The sequence below is a fragment of the Pelmatolapia mariae genome, linkage group LG20 (assembly GCF_036321145.2).
Source record: "Pelmatolapia mariae isolate MD_Pm_ZW linkage group LG20, Pm_UMD_F_2, whole genome shotgun sequence".
NCBI lineage: Eukaryota > Metazoa > Chordata > Actinopteri > Cichliformes > Cichlidae > Pelmatolapia > Pelmatolapia mariae.
The window spans coordinates 15,749,566-15,767,459 of record NC_086244.1 but is presented as its reverse complement, the minus strand read 5'-3'; the positions used below and the strand labels follow the sequence as shown (position 1 = coordinate 15,767,459).

The 17,894-nt window shown below is 39.1% G+C and overlaps 1 protein-coding gene across 3 annotated transcripts; it reads left to right on the top strand.

The window, feature by feature from the left end:
* Positions 1 to 3,136: 3,136 nt before the first annotated feature.
* Positions 3,137 to 17,187, top strand: june (JunE proto-oncogene, AP-1 transcription factor subunit). 3 transcript variants are annotated; one of them, XM_063463126.1, is made up of 3 exons: positions 3,149 to 3,253; positions 10,756 to 10,855; positions 11,529 to 17,187. In XM_063463126.1, the coding sequence occupies exon 3, from the start codon at positions 11,656 to 11,658 to the stop codon at positions 12,697 to 12,699; it is 1,044 nt and encodes a 347-aa protein (XP_063319196.1). In that variant the 5' UTR covers positions 3,149 to 3,253; positions 10,756 to 10,855; positions 11,529 to 11,655; the 3' UTR covers positions 12,700 to 17,187. The 3 variants fall into 3 exon arrangements, with proteins under 3 accessions (XP_063319194.1, XP_063319196.1, XP_063319195.1); XM_063463124.1 differs by lacking the exon at positions 10,756 to 10,855 and having other exon boundaries at positions 3,137 to 3,253; XM_063463125.1 differs by lacking the exons at positions 3,149 to 3,253; positions 10,756 to 10,855 and adding an exon at positions 3,280 to 3,484.
* Positions 17,188 to 17,894: the final 707 nt, after the last annotated feature.

Below are 17,894 nucleotides of genomic sequence, written 5' to 3'. Positions count from 1 at the left end.
GTGGAGAGTTCTTTAAAATTATATTTAAACCTTCATGGAAGAAGATACAGCAGCATAAAAGTATTAAAAATAAATTAAAGAGGATATGAACACCTCAAAGCGCTCTCACTCTTTAAAATGGTATTTGCAGACTTGCTTACTTTCTTCAGTTAAATTAACTTTTAGTTGAATGACTGAAAGGTCAAAGATGTTATAGAGGCATAAGAAGAAAAGTTAAGCAAACACACATAAACACATAGCTTAACTGATATACACAAAAAGTTATAATTATGTATGTCCTCCAGAGTCTGCAGAACAGAAACTGAATCACCTGTGAAGAGGTAACATAAACTGGCTAAAACTGAGGCCCGTGGGCTAGAACAGGCCCAACGAAGGGTCAGAAAATTACAGAAAAACCAAACACAATATGTTTTTTTTTACTTATTAGATTCACTGAAAGTGGAACAACAAATTGTCAAACATGGAGACATACTGTAAAATGGCACTTGATTTTCTTAAAACTCAAAACGAGAATATTCTTGTATGTCTTTATAGGCTGTCTAAACATATATAGTTTTTGTTTTGTTTTGGATTTTTACAGGCTTTATGCTCTGGTTTTATTGGTCTGGGCCACTTTTGTATTGCTCTGTATTTGGCCCACCATCTAAAATTACTTTGACATGGCTGGCCTAAAAGATGGATGTAGCACGACAATAATGATGCTATTTTCAAACTTTGATGTTAATGGTTTAAAGTCAGAAGTGGCTGTATTTGTATTTGTAATGTTAATGAAATGCTAAGAAAAAATATACAGGCTACTGCTGGAAGAATTTATCCCCATACGCCGGTCATGGAGGGTAAATTTGCTGCAGAGAGTAAAACTCTGTTTTTGACCCAGGCTGTAAACATGTTATTTCACACAGTGTAACCACAGTTTGTAAAACAGCCCTGCTTTAATGTTTTTATTCATCTTCCTGGTAATTTTTTTCCATATTTTCATGTCTCTGAACATATTTTTAAAATCTAACGTGTCAGATAAACTGATTTATGTCCATATTCAGTGTATAATTTTCCTACTTCTAAAGCATGAAAAAAATCCAAATTTAATGACTTGAAGGGTTGGCAGTGGTGTGAATCATTTCACGTCTCACGCCAGACTCCACAGACTTCTACACTTTAATCAACCTGTTATTAATTATCACTAGAAACCACTTAATTATGATTAGCAATTCAAAGCTAATAGCTTAGGTTTAGAAGAAAGATGATGGTTTGGGCTAAAATATAATGATTACCATTTTTTTTCAAAGCTCCATTTTCCCAGTGACGTGTTGCCGATGACCGAAGCTCCTGACACAAAGCAGGAGCTTCGTGTCAGTTTATTGCGTCATTGCAGTTTATGAAATATTACTCATGGCCTTTAATCTATTGATTCTTGTTCCCGGACATGATTTTTACAGTTTTTATATGTTCCTAAACATATTTTTTCAACCTGACCACACTCATGTATGCACTTGTTTATAGCCACATACACAAAATAAATATTTTCCTCTTTTAAATGGTGAAAAACACTCATTTGGAGGTTGGAACTATTTTGCTGCTCACACCACAGACCCAGTTTTGGTTCTAAAATTTGACAGATTTTCACAAATCATTTGAATTATTCTTTAATAAGTTATTAATTTAAAATCAGTTACTTTGTAGAGACACTAAAAACAACTTTCTTATGTTTGGGTTAAAATGTAACTGTTCCCAGTTCCCTTAAGAATCTGTTTTCACGGCTGCCATGACGACACATTCCCTATTCGTCTGGACACAATGCCTACTGCAGGGATACATATAAATATAGGATGGACCGGGGTTGGCTGTCACACTTTTTACTGTTGCATGAACTACTGATCATTGAAACATCTTTCAGTAACTGTTAAAATAAAGCTTAAGGTTTTTCACTTTTCCACTTAACTGTAAGAAAAATAAATTAACCATCAACGACACTCTGACACTTTGTGACTATCGCCAGTCTGCCCTGCTTCACGCTTTAAAATATACATCTTTCTGGATGAGTCAGTCCCGTTGACTTACGCTGAAACCTGACAATTTAAATCCATAAACACAAACCAATAGTTTACTTTTCATGACTTTTTTGTGAATATTTGCTTTTTAGTTGTGGGACTGGTCCGGTCGATCAGTGGGTGTGATGTATCTAAGCCTGAGTTATGAGTAACAGATAAAAAAAGACTCTTTGCACAGTTGTTAGAAGGATGTGTAATTACAGTCCAGTCTTACAACAGTTTGATAAATATTCACAAAAAAGCAAGTAAAGTTTTGTTTTTCACAGAAAACTAATTATACAGATTCTTCAGGACAGTTAGCACAAATTTGTCGTGTATAATTTGTGTAGTTTTATGTCATACGTGCAAATTGTGTATAGGAAAAGCAAGAAGGCATCAATTTACTGACTCAGAATAACCAAGTCCTCAATGCCTAAAGTTAACCAAGCAACATAATTTTAATTACTAAAAGAGACTTTCAGCTGCTTCCATGTTCAGTTTGTTTGACTTCCTCCTGGGATCAGGCGTACCTGTAAACCACCACACTGTGGATCATTAATCATCAAACTGAATTCATGAATCAAATAAAGCACAAAAATCTGTGACTTGTACAATTTGGGTCTCTCATGTACCAAAAAGGTCAAATAGTTTACTCCACTACCAACCCCTCCAGCCTCCACAGCTGAGCCTCTTTTGTCTTTCAAAAGTGGAAAATATCCAATTTTGCATAAGTGAACATGTACACGTATGTATGTGAGATGACAGATTAAAAGTGACAAGTGTGAGATAATGTCGTGGATAAAAAAGCAAAATTACTGTCCAGGAAGGGTCATGCGTGAGGTCAGAGTGGAGACCAAACCCCTCTCTGAATCAGGTTGTAAGGGAGTGTAAGGGACTGATTCAGGGGGAGTCAGCCTCAAGGGGACGTTAGAGGAAGAGCGGGTTTGGGGAGTTCTTTTTCCGGGGGTCCATTAATTTACCAACCTGTGAGGCACGGCTTTCAACCTTTATGCGGCTCATATATATCACATATATATGTTCCCCGTGTGAAATATGTCAGTGTATAAATAAAGGCGCTCATTAGAGGCGCGTTGGAGAGATAAGGAGCAGAAAGCGTCAGAGTGAGTCACTTTGTGATGGAGAGAGACTTCAGCCGCTCTTCCTCGCTCTCTCTCTGAGTCAGTCTCTCTGCTCTCGGATGGTTCAGCAGCTCTCCCTGTTTCTCTGTGAGTATCAGCCTTTATCAGACATTATTCCCGCTCTCATCGCCTCCCAGCCTCGTCATGCTGGACTTTTTTTAGATGAGACACCGAGCCGCGGTCGGTTAGGACGGTGATGAGGAGGGGGAGGATGATGATGGTAGTGTTAATGATGCCTCGCGCTGGTTTCACCCGGTCTGAAGTTGACGGAACTTCACCTGATGAAGTCCTGAGAGGAGAGGACTGATCAGAGTGTCGGTACTGAAAACTACCTGTTATTATTAATTATAGCTTACACAGCATTGAGGAGGATGAAGGTATTTGACCTTAACGAGCTTCGGTGTGATATGACGACTGTTTCACTGCTTACTGGGATTTATATTCATCACTGTCACATGTACTGTAACATGTAAGCAGGGTTTGAATGCTGTAGCTGGTTTAATGAACTGTTGCGCACTTCATATTTCTTTATTCTATGTTAAAAATATTTTTTTCCAGCTTTTTGACTAACATACCGCACAGTGCTGGGATTAGAAGCAGGGAGGCAGCTGTGACAAGCGGTAGAAAATTAAAATAGTTAAGTAGTTATGAAGTTTGAGTAGTTACGTTACCATCGGATTTGGGAGTGTTTGTGGAAAATGTGAACATGTTGGCTGATAAATAAGGAGGAACACTGCACTGGAGGTCGTTTAGGAAGTCGTGTGTCCAGCAGAGGGCAGTGATTTTCATTGGCCCCAAATAACATTAATAATAATAATAATAATAATAATAATAATAATAATAATAATAATAAACTGCTGTGTTGGGTGTGATTGGGAGTTTCCAGCTGTGACTGTGCTTTTGATCTGAGATGCAGAGAGAGGTCTGGGGTCCAGACACCCTTTTTTGAGCAAATTTACAGTATAGACCCATTTTATTTTATTATACTCTTATAATTTTTTATAAGAGTATAATAAATAGTAGACAAATTTATAATTTTTTTTATTTTTTATCTTTTAAGCTCCTTTTTTTTTTTTGCTGTTTTACAAACAGCTCCTCCGTTTTTCTTACCTCATGGAGCTATTTTGTTTTGTCATAGTGTTTGTTTTTTGTTTTTTTTAAACTACTCTACTTGTTGTAGGCTGTGTTTAATGTTTTGGCTGCTGTAACACAGGGATCTTCTGACCTTTGGGAATGATGACCTGTATCTTGTCTTATTAGTCCTGGTGGGGTGATAACAGCATGACTACACATGCATGGAAATGTCTGTAAAGTGAAAAAGTATTGGGTTTTGTACCTCTTTGTGCCACTGTGTTGGTTAATCGCATGTAATAAGACAGACACATTGTTAAAGTTGGACTTACTTATTCTCAGTGTGGTTCATTAAATTGTGACATTAAGTAGGTCTACTGGTTCTGCTGGTTTCTGCAGCTAAAGTGATGTAAGTAATGTTTTCGAGCTGACGTTCACTTCCAGCTCAAGTGTTGTGTTGTTTTTGGACTAAAGACAGTCAGAGTTGTGTTTGTGTTGTGTTGTTGAAAGCTTCCCTGCCAGTTTTGAGAAACATTCGAATGTTAGCTGGAGTTCTGTGGAGGAGGTTAACTTGCAGTAGTAAGAACTTTACCGTTTGACCAACACATTTCTGACCTCATCAGTCAGCCATAAAACAGATTACAGCCAACATTTTAAATAGGACATGTACAGAAAACAACCAATCACATCGAGGATTACTGGTGGATATGCACATGAATGTGTAAGGTTGGCTGTTTTCTATACCTATCCAGTTTAAATGTCTGTATTTGTTTTATGATGAATGCATTGTTCAAACAATAACATTATTCCTGTGCTCGTTTTTTAGAATAATGCTATTCTTTATGCACCTTGGAAGTAGGTGACGTTGCTCTAGAAACATATGCTTTGTCTGTAAAAGAAAGTGGGATGTCCAGATTTCTAAACGCTGCTCACTAACTAACGATGGCAGCGGGGAAAGCGCCTTGCTTTGTCTAGGAGCATTGAGGCGAGGGCTGGAAGAAGGAGTTAAATGTCTGTAGGTGGGAGGAAGCATGGAAATGCTGATGTATTCCAGTGCTTTCCCAGCTCGTACAGTGGAATAAGTGGTGGGTTCATACTGGAGCTGGAGATGCAAAACTTGAAAAACGATGCCCACTTGCTCAAAAGTGAAACAAAATATGTTCACATGGCATACGAGCTGTGAACATATTTTCTCAGGGTGGGATTTATAATGTTATCAGTCAGATCCATCCCCACCCACTCATGCTGTGAATGTTGGCCAGACTCTCTTTGAAACCCAGAGCTAGATGTGAAGGGCAGCGTAATCTTAACAGTTTGGGGCATAGATGTAGAAGATGGCCGTCGCACTCCCGTGCCACCTCTTCATGTTTAGACAGTTTCAGGCTAATCTAGCATGACGTCTTAAGCCCTGTCCACACATATATGGGCATTTTGTATAACCTTTCTTGTGTATTTTTTCCTTTTGTCCAAATGTAAACAGGATTTAAAGGAACTGAAAATAGAGCTTTTGAAAAACAAAAGGCTTATGACTAGCTAACATTTCTATCTGGGTAGGGTTACAATGGCATGTGTTGCTTTGGCGAGCTCTTGACAATGTTTTAGTGTTTTTGTGTGGATTGAAAATGTTTAAAAAAGGGAAAAGTATTTGTGGGCGTAGCACTCAAATGTTACATGACATGTGACAGGACTAGGCTGTCATCGTTTCAAACTATGTGCTGTGCAATGAAAACCAAAATGAGTTTGTGAAAACTGTCACATTTTATAATCTGTAGTTTTCTGGCTCCTCTGGGGTTTTTTGTGTTCCTGAATATGGTTTTTTCATCTGTCTGGTCTCATATGTCATCCCCTCATCCACAACCAATCACAGCAGATGGCTGTTCCTCCCTGAGCCTGGGTCTCCCAGAGGTTTCTTCCTGTTAAAAATGAGTTTATCTTTCCCACTGTTGCCAACTGCTTGCTTTTTACTTTTTAATAATTTTTTAATTTTTATTCTAATTTTTATTTAAATTCTGTGAATTATTGTAGTCTTTACCTTATGATATAAAGCACCTTGAGGCTACTGTTGTGGTCATTTGGAACTTCTTTTTTTTTTTGCACTTTTAATAAAGGACAAAAACTCCACCTATGCAGGTTGGAGGTAAAGGAAGCTAAAACTAAACTAAAAACTAACTAATTTCACTCTTGTTGATGGAAATAAAGATAAAAAGGAGATTTGGAAAAATATTTTTGCTGAGATGATTTTGGATAACTGAAATAAAATAAAACATGTCTGTAGTTCTAGCTTTTGTGAATTTGGTAAAATGTGGATTCACAACCTGCCCGATGATGCTTTGAAGCATTTTTTTTTTAAGATTTGACTCTCAACTGCCATCACAAAGCTGTTTTACTGTAATTACTCAACAGCTTGTGAAATAATCAGTCTCGAATCTACTGCTTTGTTTCTGGTCATGAATTTTCTCGTCTTTCTGTTTGCTTTGTTTTTCCCTGAACACCAGTTCTCATCACGTGGACTGACTGACATGAAAACACGTGACCGTTTGTGTCCATGAACACAAATAAACAGATTGCTTTTTTGTCACCATTTCATGTTTTGTTGCCGTGAGATCGGGCTGTAATGTCTATTCTGACTTTACTAAAATGTCTTTCCTTGACAAAAACCCTCCATAAAATAAATAATTTAAGACAAATTAAGAATTAAAAAGACTAAAACTGAGACTGGGAACTGATTAAATAAAATAAATTTTAAAAAGTAAACTTTTACAGTAAAAACTAAACTGAAATGAGCAAACCCAAGTTCAAGTCATACACATAATCTTCACATGTTTTCTACCAGTATTAATAATGAATGTAAAATTTGTTTTATACGATCATTATTCAGCAAGGTTGAGAAATAGATTGTAGGCTGGGTTAAATAAAACAGTTGCCACTTATTTTAAAACTTTGTTTTAGTTGTTGCCTCCAGACTGAAAGGTCTGGACACAATGATGCTACAGACACTAAATAATCATAACAGTATGCATCCATATGAGCCTGCCAGATCGCTCTTACTGGTTCAACATCTCAAACCAGACATACTTTAAAAACTGATAACAATTCAAAGTCTTAGAAGTTCCAGTATGTTCAGAGCCATGATGTTTAAGCTGTTTTTGCATTAGCTTAAGCATCAAGTGACGCCTGTTGTCCCTTGATTTAACTTTAAGAGTTGCATCAATGTCACATTAGCCTGTTTGTCTTTGTAAGCTTCAGACTCATCGTGCTGGGCTGCTGTTAGTCACCTGAGCTCAGATAATCACCTGTGTGCAGCCTGTGATTATCACACTAACTTCTATCTGACGTTTTCACTCCTCTCCTGTGGTGAAATCTTCCTCACGCATGACCTTGACTGCTGTTTCTTTCCTACTCTGAGGGTTTTTTCTCTTATTTCCCAATATGCTGCTCTGATTAAATTATAAGGAAGCAAAGAGTCGAGGTGACGGTGGACCTGAGCTGAATCAGTTCCTCAAGCGTCTCGCCTCGTGGTCAGTTTCGTCACCACATGACACACACTGCATCTGAACTGTTGAGGTTAAAGGATAGAGGGGATGTTTTTGTAATTTCTTTTTTTTTATTCATGAAAAGGATTCAGGAATTACAGTGACACTTGTCACTGTGTTGGTTATTTGTCTCTCCGTGTAACCCAAACTCGACCACTGTGTTTCCTTTTCAGCAAAAATATTTTCAGACCCATGTGTTGTCCTTTTGTGGAAACAGACTAGAGGTTTCTGTCTTTCTGGACTCAGAGAAGAGGTTAAAAACTGAAAGGGGTAAAGGTCCAACAACACTTGTTATATATAGAATACACACTATTGTTTTACCCACACAGTAAAGCCATATACACAGAGAGGAGAAATGAAACATTAAAATACAAACACTTCAGTCCATTCAGACAGGTGCAGCACTTATCTCTAATATTTAATATAAAATATTCTAAAAACGCGCTCAAACTTTTGTCAACAAAATAAATAAATAAATCCATGGTCCTCTGCTTGAATGATATTATCTCTGGAGGGTTTATCCATACCCACCAGCACTCTCATATTTCCCAGCTTTCTCTCCTATTTCAAAACCATCTCCAAGAAATCTATATATTTAACCCATCTGTCAACCCAACCTGGCAACCCTAAACACAGTTCATGAAATAGCCTCAAACTCTAATCTAATGAAATGAAATCTTATCTGTCCAGTTTCATCGTGTCCACATAAATATTTGACAAATTTGGCTTTTAAATTTGCTGCTCTTGCTGGTCAGCGCCAGAAATGCCAGCTGGTTAAGTGAATTATTTTAATAAAGTATAAAAACCAACCTTCGCTAACCGGGCTCTGACAGACGGAGGGCCCCCCTTTTTCTGACAAGAGGATGTAAATGTGCGAAGTTTGGCATCCGCACCAACCAGATCGGGTTTGCAGGACATCAGCGGTGTCAGAGTAAGCTGACATAAGAACTGAAGCAAAATGAAAACCACATTAACCACAAGGCACGTGGAAGCATGCAAGGAAGGAGAGCTACATGTGCTAGCCGTACTGACGTTAGCAACGCTCGGCAAATTAATTTAGCATTGCGTGTGAGGAGCGTAACACATTAGACAAAGTTTCCCACTCTTCAGTGACATTTAAAACAGTAATTATTGAGGGAGGTGAATAATGATTTCAAATGGCTCGTAAATACCCACGCAGTATTTGTACGACCGATGTTTAACCGCATTCTGTTAGACTGTGCCCAGTTTTCATTGTTTTCCTAGTGTTAGTTTCTCTCCTGCTACAAAACACAAATTAGATGTCAGGAACAGCCCTAATTTCAGTCGAATGAATCATTTCACTGCTCACACCAGAGACCACAAGTCGGGTCATTCCATGACTGATTTTTACACTCAATTTAGGTGATCGTTAATGTATCATTAATTACTGATAAGAAGTCACTTGTTATCAAAACTAATGAGTTAGGTTTAGAAAATGTTGTGGTTTGGGAAAACATGGTTGCGCAATGTTTTATTCAAATCCATGACATTTATATCCTAGAACACAAATGGTTATTTTCCAAGCTTTGGTATGACTGGGTGTATCATCCAAAGACGATTCAAGGAGTGAGTGCAGCTGGTCCTGTTGCAGGCATTCAGACCGATCAGATTCTGAATAAATTAGCTCACTGTCGTGTAGTCGCTTCAGCTCCTCTTGCTGCAGAGATAGAAACTTTAAAAATACACCAAAATGAATGCTGGTAAAGTTTGAACTGACCTGACTTGAGTCTCTGAGTCAGTAACTCATAGGATATGAGACATGCTTTATTTTTCCCAAAAGTTGATAAAATACTGTAGCAGCAGCCAAAATGTCAAACAAAACCTATAACAGCAAGTAGAATAGCTCACACAAAGCAGCTACAAAAAATACTGCATACTACAAAAGTATTCAATCAATTCAAAAGTGAAGTTTCACTAAAATCACTTCACACAATCAGACATTAGTTTGGAAAAAATTGCCCAAAGAATCCCAGGATTTTCAAACCGGAACGCCGGCATGTACGGTCATTTTTTTCACCCACGTCTGCAAATCTGCTGAAAGAGAACAAGGCGACATCTTGTCCATTTACTGAGACTTCAATAAATACCTGAAACAGACTCCTCTGTAATGTTTACAGCATGATGGATTCCTGCAGTGAGCAACGGTCATGTTAACATTGAGCTTTCTTCTCAGGAGTACATCTGCTCCTTTCTATCAGACCATCAGTGCTCGCCATATCAAGGTTTCACTAGTGGGAGCAGCCCAGTGAACAAGTTTAAACAAGCTGTAAATCTCACCTTTGGAGGGAAATCTTGACATAATCAGGGATGTGTATGACACTCTGTAATAACTGTTTTTTGACAGGATCCTGTATCGTTTACTTAGCCAGCTCTAGTTTTCACACTGTAACAGCCTTACTGAAGAGCCATGCAAGGATCATGGTGGATTTGCTTTAGGATCATCCTCCAAGTGTAGACATTTGTTGCCTTTTAAAAGTGGAAATGTTTGTCATAGTTACATTAGTTGCTCATCCTGTCCACTCATATTCTTCCGTCTCCCTGGAGAGATGACCCACTGCACCAACTGCCTTTATTAAGACTCACAAATATTTGCTGTTCTCAGAAAGCAACAACTTGCAAGGAAGCAGATTTTATTACAGCAGCATATTGAATTTAGGTCTAAGTGTAACAGCCTGTTGTTGGAGGTCAAAAACATATCAGCAGGTTGTAAGTATAAAGTGTAGAACACTGTGTGTTGTGAATTGTGGGGCTCCTTTCCTTTCATAAAGAATCCACCAGTGTAGCCTCTTCTAAAGGAGAACTTTTTCTTGGTTTTTAGAGAATTTTAACAGCTCATATTATTGCTATAGGGTTAGCTGATCAGTTAGAGATGTTCCTATGAAAAACTCACATTAGTGGGAAACAATGGTTGGGTTGCTGGTATGACAGTTTTTCATTTCTTTCAGTTTCTCATCCCATGTTTAGATGGACTCCAACTCCACCCTTCTGGACTGCAGCTGGCAATGGCTTCTTTGTTTTGCTCTGCTGGGACTTCAAGCGTCACCCTAACCAGAACCTGCAACAGGTGGAGAGCTGGTTCATGTGCTGAGCTCACAGAGATTGCAGAGTAGAACAAGGACGACTGGCTACAGTGCAGGAGGGTGTAGTTGGAAATAATCAGCAGGACTAAAATAAGAAGAACATATTTCTCATTATTCATATAGTTAGAAAACCTGTGTGCCTTTAATTTGCTTGTAAATTAAACCTCTTGGTTTTTTGATAGCACAGACAACTGTAAAAGAAGCTTTAATCCAATTTTTTTTGTAAACGAAATATTTACAAGCAATAATCTGTCAAGTTTACAGGCCATACAACTGAGCATATTTTCAGAACAAGGTGTAGTTAAGTTTGGAGCTGGAAATAAGAGCAAGTGTTATTAAAACATTTTTCTTTCTGATGAACATCACTGAGTCATAATGCAGTGAGGCATGTTGTCTGTAAAATCAGGAACAAACAAGGATACAAACAGTATGAAGGCGTGAATGCAGAAACGTATTTGATGTCATGAAAATACATTTCTGAAATAGAAAAGATGGTGAGCGTGATTGTCAAATTAGAGGTGGCTGTGTTCCTTCAGCCTTAGCTCAGGGTGAAATTAACCCACAAACAGAGCAGGAGAATGAGAGGTGAGGGGTAGTGATTGTCCTGTTGTTTTGGTCCTCCTCTTCCTCTCACAGACATGTTTCTTCCTCCTGCAGGAACTCTTTTTCTTCTCTTCGTCTTGCCTTCATCCTCCAGCCGCAGACGTCAGTGGAACGTTTCAATCCGCTCTCATATTCAGGTTAATCTGATTATGAAGATTTCCTCTGAGACGCCTCTCTGTCAATGACGGCCAAGATGGAGACTCCTTTCTACCACGATGACTCCCCCGCCATGCCCGGCTTCAGCCAGATCGCCGAATACGAGCGCTACTCGGGAAACAAGATGCTGATGAGTAAGAAAGCCATGTCAATGGCAGGAAGTCACCACTTCCCCAGTGGTGGTGGAGCAGGAGGGAGGGGTGGGAACCCCAACAACCTGGGGCTGGCTAGCAACAGCTCCTTGATGGCATCAGCAGCGTCCTCTGCAGCATCCTCAGCAGACATGAACCTGCTAAAGCTGGCGTCCCCAGATCTGGAGCACCTGATCATTCAGTCCAACCAGGGGCTGGTCACCACCAGCCCGGTGCCAAACTCCACCAATCCCTTCATGTACCGCAACCAGGCCACCAACGAGCAAGAAGGATTTGCTGATGGCTTTGTCAAGGCGCTGGCAGACCTTCACAAGCAGAACCAGCTGGTTGGAGGTGGGCCCATGTCTCCGCCTTCCTCCTCTAGCGTCTCCCTGCAGGCGTCCTACCAGAGGAATCTGATGTCAGGTGGAGATATGCCCATCTACACCAACCTGAGCAGCTACAACCCGGGCCAGATGCCATACTCCGGAGGGCAGATGGCGTATGGTGGAGGCTCAGGCCACGGTGGAGGTGGAGCACCTCAGCCACACCCTCGAGGCCTGGATGCCCCGCAGACTGTCCCTGAGGTCCCTCATCCTGCAGGGGACCCCACCTCGCCACCGTCGCTCTCGCCAATCGACCTGGAGACACAGGAGCGAATCAAAGCAGAACGCAAGAAACTTCGCAACCGGATTGCCGCATCCAAATGTCGCAAGCGGAAACTGGAGCGCATCTCACGGCTGGAGGAGAAGGTGAAAGTCCTGAAGAGCCAGAACTCGGACCTGGCCTCCACCGCCGCTATGCTACGGGAACAGGTCGCTCAGCTGAAACAGAAGGTCATGAGTCATGTCACAAACGGCTGCCAGATTTCGGTAAGCTCGTCAGCTGCCAGCAAGGCCGGAGGAGGAGGCACCGGCAGTGAGGACTCCAGCTGCTGAGGAGGCGGGACATCACGAGAATATGCCAAGAGGCCATTTACTTTTACGATTTTGCTTGTGCTTTCAGTTGGAGCGAGCAGAGAGTGAGCGGCTCGTGTCATCAACGCCTCCAGAAGGATAGGTGGATGTTAACGGAATTCAGAGTCCCGTAAACTCTCTGTCACCTAGCCAGAGGGGGCGGAGCTTTACAGAGGAGACTGGAAAGGAAGCAAATGGAAGAATGCGAGCAAGGTTTGGATTACGGACGACAACTTCTTAAAGAACACCTGGCAACATTTGAGACTTAAAGTGTTCAGATCCCCCACAATGCATTTGTTTAACAAGTGGAACAAACTGTCAGATTTCCACATTTATTATGAACCGCTCACAACATTTTTCACACATCACACCTTCCACCTCTGTTTTTTGTTTTTTTTATTCACACTAAAAACATATTTAAGATGTTACAGATGAAGTAAATTATCTAAAAAAATATTGTTTTTACAGTGCGAGCTGAGAAGATTTATCATAGCATCAAAATACCGAAATGAAATGAAAAACTCTTTCATGTAATCAGATTACTTTTATTTACAGAGTAGGAAATGTAACTGTGGTTTCTTGTCATAATTTACAAACATCTGTTTTCAAGGTCAGAAGATTTCATTTAACATGATCTGTGCTGCATTTTTTTTTTTTTTTGCTTTGTAATCTGATTATCAGTTTAATCTCTTTAATTTCATGACAGTGTGTTAATGCAACTAAAGACTGGCTTCTTTACAAACAATATCTTTCAACTTCAACATCTCTGTTTTTAAAGTGAAGGTATGTAGTCTGATTATGTTAATCACTCTTTAAGCTCCAGTCTGGCCTACAAAGTCACATTTGTTGATGGAGGTTTTTCAAAGTGTTTTGAGAAAGAAATTACATTAAAGTTATGTTTTTCCCAGAGAAGTATTTCATCAGTACCAAAATGTTCACAGGTAATCATTAGCCTTTTGAAAATTCTTGATGGCCACCAAATGTGGCAAAAAAAAAAAAAAAAAAGATACACATTTGACCAAATATAAGTCCACTTTAAAATTACACTCTTAAATTACACCTCAGTTTTGTTTGCATCATAGCTCAACTTTGTTTTCCAAAATTTTTTGTTAACAGGGGATAAATCGTTGAGGTACTTTTGTTTCAACTAGATTTCTTGGATTGACCCCTAACTGCCTACCATTTGCAGTATGCATATCAAGGTTATAGAAGGATAATCTCTCAACCTGCACAGCACGTGCAGCTTATGTGACGCCTGTAGGTCTGACACATATAACTCTCTCTTTCTTTGGATCATATTCAGCAGTCTCTTCAGTGTTAGCTACATTGTCCTAATGAAAGTTCAATTGCAGTTTAACCTGTGTTTTATGTTTGAAACTGTAAAAATTTTTGTAAATGTGAAACAAAGTAGCTCTTAAGAAGCTTTAAAGCCGTAAATTTGACTTCCCCAAAGGCAAGTATGTAGAATTCAAGAGATAAAAGGTGTATGTATTCATCTTTTACCATCTACTGGTTTGTGAAGTCCTGTTTTCAGTCCTCTAGAGGAAGATTTCACGTCTAGATTTCACTGCCGCCTTCATGTTTTGAAACTGGATGTGACGAACGATGGGGTGGGTCTGACTGTGAAACCACACATAAACCGGTATGTGCACATGCACACCCTGGCTAAAGACTTACTGATTGTTAGTCAATAATCCTCCTTTAAGACCAGTTTAGACAATTAACTTATGTTTGGATTTATTCAAAGTGACGATAAACCAGCGACTGAGCTCATATATTCAGCAAAGTGTCTAGAGAGGTCAAGTTCAAACATCATTTTTCCTCAGACTTCTGCCAGACTGGATATGTTTTTGCATCCAGAGCAGATGCCTCCTGGTAGCTGTTAAAAAGGATGCATTTCCAACGTCCTTCCACATTGGCTTCATTCTTCAGACCTGAACGCTATGTTCATCTTTTATACGCTCGACACATAAAGATTGCTTTTTTCTACGCTGGAATTAATAGCAATTTTGGAAAATGGTGGCAGTTTTGAAAATTCAAGAGGCTAATGGCTCGAGAGGCAAATGAATGGCTCCAGAGGGACAAACATAAACATGCAAGTTTTGGTGTTCATGAATACTTTTGAAAGATTGTCACAGTAACCTGCTGGGATTTTTCTTGAGTTACAAACAAAGGAAGTGCACGGTAAGATCTGCATTTGTTTTAAGTTTAAATGTGTATAACCTTGCAAAGGGAATCCAAATCATTTAAATCTTTTTGTTTTCACATTTAACTTTGTGTGACCGCGTGCAAAACAATCCCGTGTTGGAAGAATTTAATTATTCTTTTTAAAAGTTAAGGTATTTGACTCATTGTTTGCTTTTCTGCAGATGATGAACTGTTATTATGGAAAAGGAATTGTTTCATATCTGTTTTATATTCATACTATTGTGAAACAAGAAAATTAGTGTTGACTAATATTCATTATTCTGATGTTGTTACTGATTTACTTTTTTTATCTTATAAAAAAAATAATGGTTCATGTAAGTGAGTTTATTGGTGCATTTGTTAGCAGGTTATATAGAAGCCCATTGATGCTGGAAAAATAGATGGAAATAAAAAATATTCATAGATTTGTACCACAAAATTAGACTGAAAACATGTTCTGTTGACTCTTAAATTTTTTTGAATCTCTTTTATCACCTGGCTGTAATGGGCCTCCAAGGTTTTTTGACAAGAGAAAGATACATCTGAGGATGCTGGAATATATAAGCATTCGTGAATACATTTCAGATTCAATTCAAGGTCAAACGGACATTTCTAAATGTAATTAAAACATACAGGGAGGAAAATTCACTCAGATATATTCAGGTATGAAAAATAATGCTCTTCATATGTATATTTATCTAAAGATTAAGGTTTCTGCAGAAATGAGGTCCTTAAGGAGGGATAGGAAAACCTCTGCAGATGGTGCAGATCCTGAGGTCCATATTGGTCTCCCTTTTGGGCTTCCAGGGATACTTGGGTGAGCTTAGCTTTACCTAGAAATCCTACAAACACTGGAACTTGAAAAGTTTTGAGATGTCCTTAATGACCTTGTAGGTTTCGTAAGTACACTGTAAAAGTCTGTAGTGGTAGAAGTCTGAGGATAATAATTGTCCTGCAGAGGTCCCTTGGTCAGACAGCTCTGAGGTCCTGAAGTCAATGTCATTGATGGGATTTCTGAGGGCCTTGACAAAACTGATAATGCCTTTGGGAGAATTCTGAGGTGCTGGAGGGGTGAGATAATTAAAAGGGTTGTACAGGTACTAGAATGAATTCTGGTGGACTTAGATATAGGTTGTAGTTCCCCAAGGTATTTGCCTCTACCAGGGCCTTCATAAGTTCCTAGAACTGGTATCCTGAGAGCCCTAATGGGATTTTGCAAGGTACTAGACTGTAGACTTTGAGGGAAGGGTCTTAATGACAGGCAGATTTCCTTAAAATGTTATAGATATTCTTGAGAATATTGCACAAGTACATGAGAATCACTGATGATTTTGTCAAGTTTCCCTGAGTATATATTCAAATTCTGGTCTCTGATGGGGTCCGTGAGGTCCATAAAGAGGTTAATTCAGTTCTTGTGAAACTTCCTGAGGTCTTTAATAGCTTTCCAGAGGACCCTAGGGGGTTTGGAGGGATCTTGGGGATGATTAGGGGGCATTAGTGGGCCCAAAGGCCCGAACTTTGCCTGACTTAGCAATTTGTATGATTTTAAAAGCTGATTTATGACAGACATTTAAAAGATCACAACTGGTTCCAAGATACAAAGAATACAGCCCACAGTTTGTGTTACACGTGAGGGTACATTGTTGATTGATAACTGTACACTTTGTTGTGGATTTTCTAAGTTTTGGGTGTGGGTGCACCTCAGATTTATATTGTGAAAAGTTAACAGACTGGGCTTTTAATCTAGTCGTACAGTTGTTTACTCACCTAACAATCCTGTTGTTGTTTATGCAGTGTGCTGGTTGATATTTTATCACATTTGCAGCCATGAGGCTAATTAACCCTTTCTATTTCAGACTCTTTTTTGCACTGGCTTTACTGTCCAATCAGCATCTGTATCACGTTTGCGGATTGCAGCTGTCAGACAGAAAAACATGTAACTGCAAAGACAGACAGAAATATTTACTGCTCACAGATGTTTCTTTTAGAGTTCGTGTTTTGTGTTTGACAAATCAGAGACTCTCAAATATACTGTTGGCGAGTGTCAAGCAGATATTTATTTTTTTGAACTTGAGAGAGGCTTTTGATGTCTCTAATGATTCTATTTTTGTACAAATGTATAAAAGTTGTTGTTATTAATATACTGAAATGTGTGTATGTACAATCTGATTTGTTCAACCTCTTCGTGTCTATTTATTATAAATTGGTTTGTGTTAATTACGCTTCACTTTGTTCTGCTGTGTTCAGATGTTTGTGTCAATATACCAGTGATGAAACATTCAACCGCTGCTGCTTCTCTCTCTCTCTCTCTCTTTTTTTAGACACTTGCAGCTGGGATTTTGGAGATTGCCTTATGACAGTGATGAAGCACATCACACTCATTTTACAGTAGTGTCCTTGGGTGTTCTATTCACATAATGAAAGTACCAAATCCATTGGAATGTAAAGGGAGTGTTGTCTCTGTCATGGCCTTTAGGGACATTTTTTCAGTTTCATGTTGAGGAATTTGGGGAAATTTGCACATCAGATGGTTCCCTATTACGTTTCCCAGTTTTGATTTACTGTATATTGAGATATTCAAGAGAAGCAGAAGACTGAGACATGCTGAAATCCTCAAACCTGCAGAACTCCTTCGTAACCAGCAAAAATGTTATAAAAGAAAGTGTAACAAGATTCAATTTCATATAAATGCAGTGAGGTAAATGTGTTGAGTTGACCAACATCTGTGAATCTTTCATAAACATTTTTGCAGTCCAAAATCTATCTACTACTAGTGGCTCCATCATAACTCATATAATCTATGGTTGCTTTTAGGAACTCACAGGACTCAGTCAAAGTTTAGAAAAAATATTTTGTGGTCTCAGCAAACAGGAAAAGTCCACAGTCACCAAAATCCACCCGTAGGACCCCTACAGCACTGTTAAGGATCTAAGAAGAGATCCTTGTCAAAGAGCAGCCAATCCGTTAGAGGTTGTGAACAAGGATGTCCA

Bases quoted from the DNA above. Each gene is read 5' to 3' on its own strand.
- june (XM_063463124.1), top strand. From the start codon at position 11,656: ATGACGGCCAAGATGGAGACTCCTTTCTACCACGATGACTCCCCCGCC.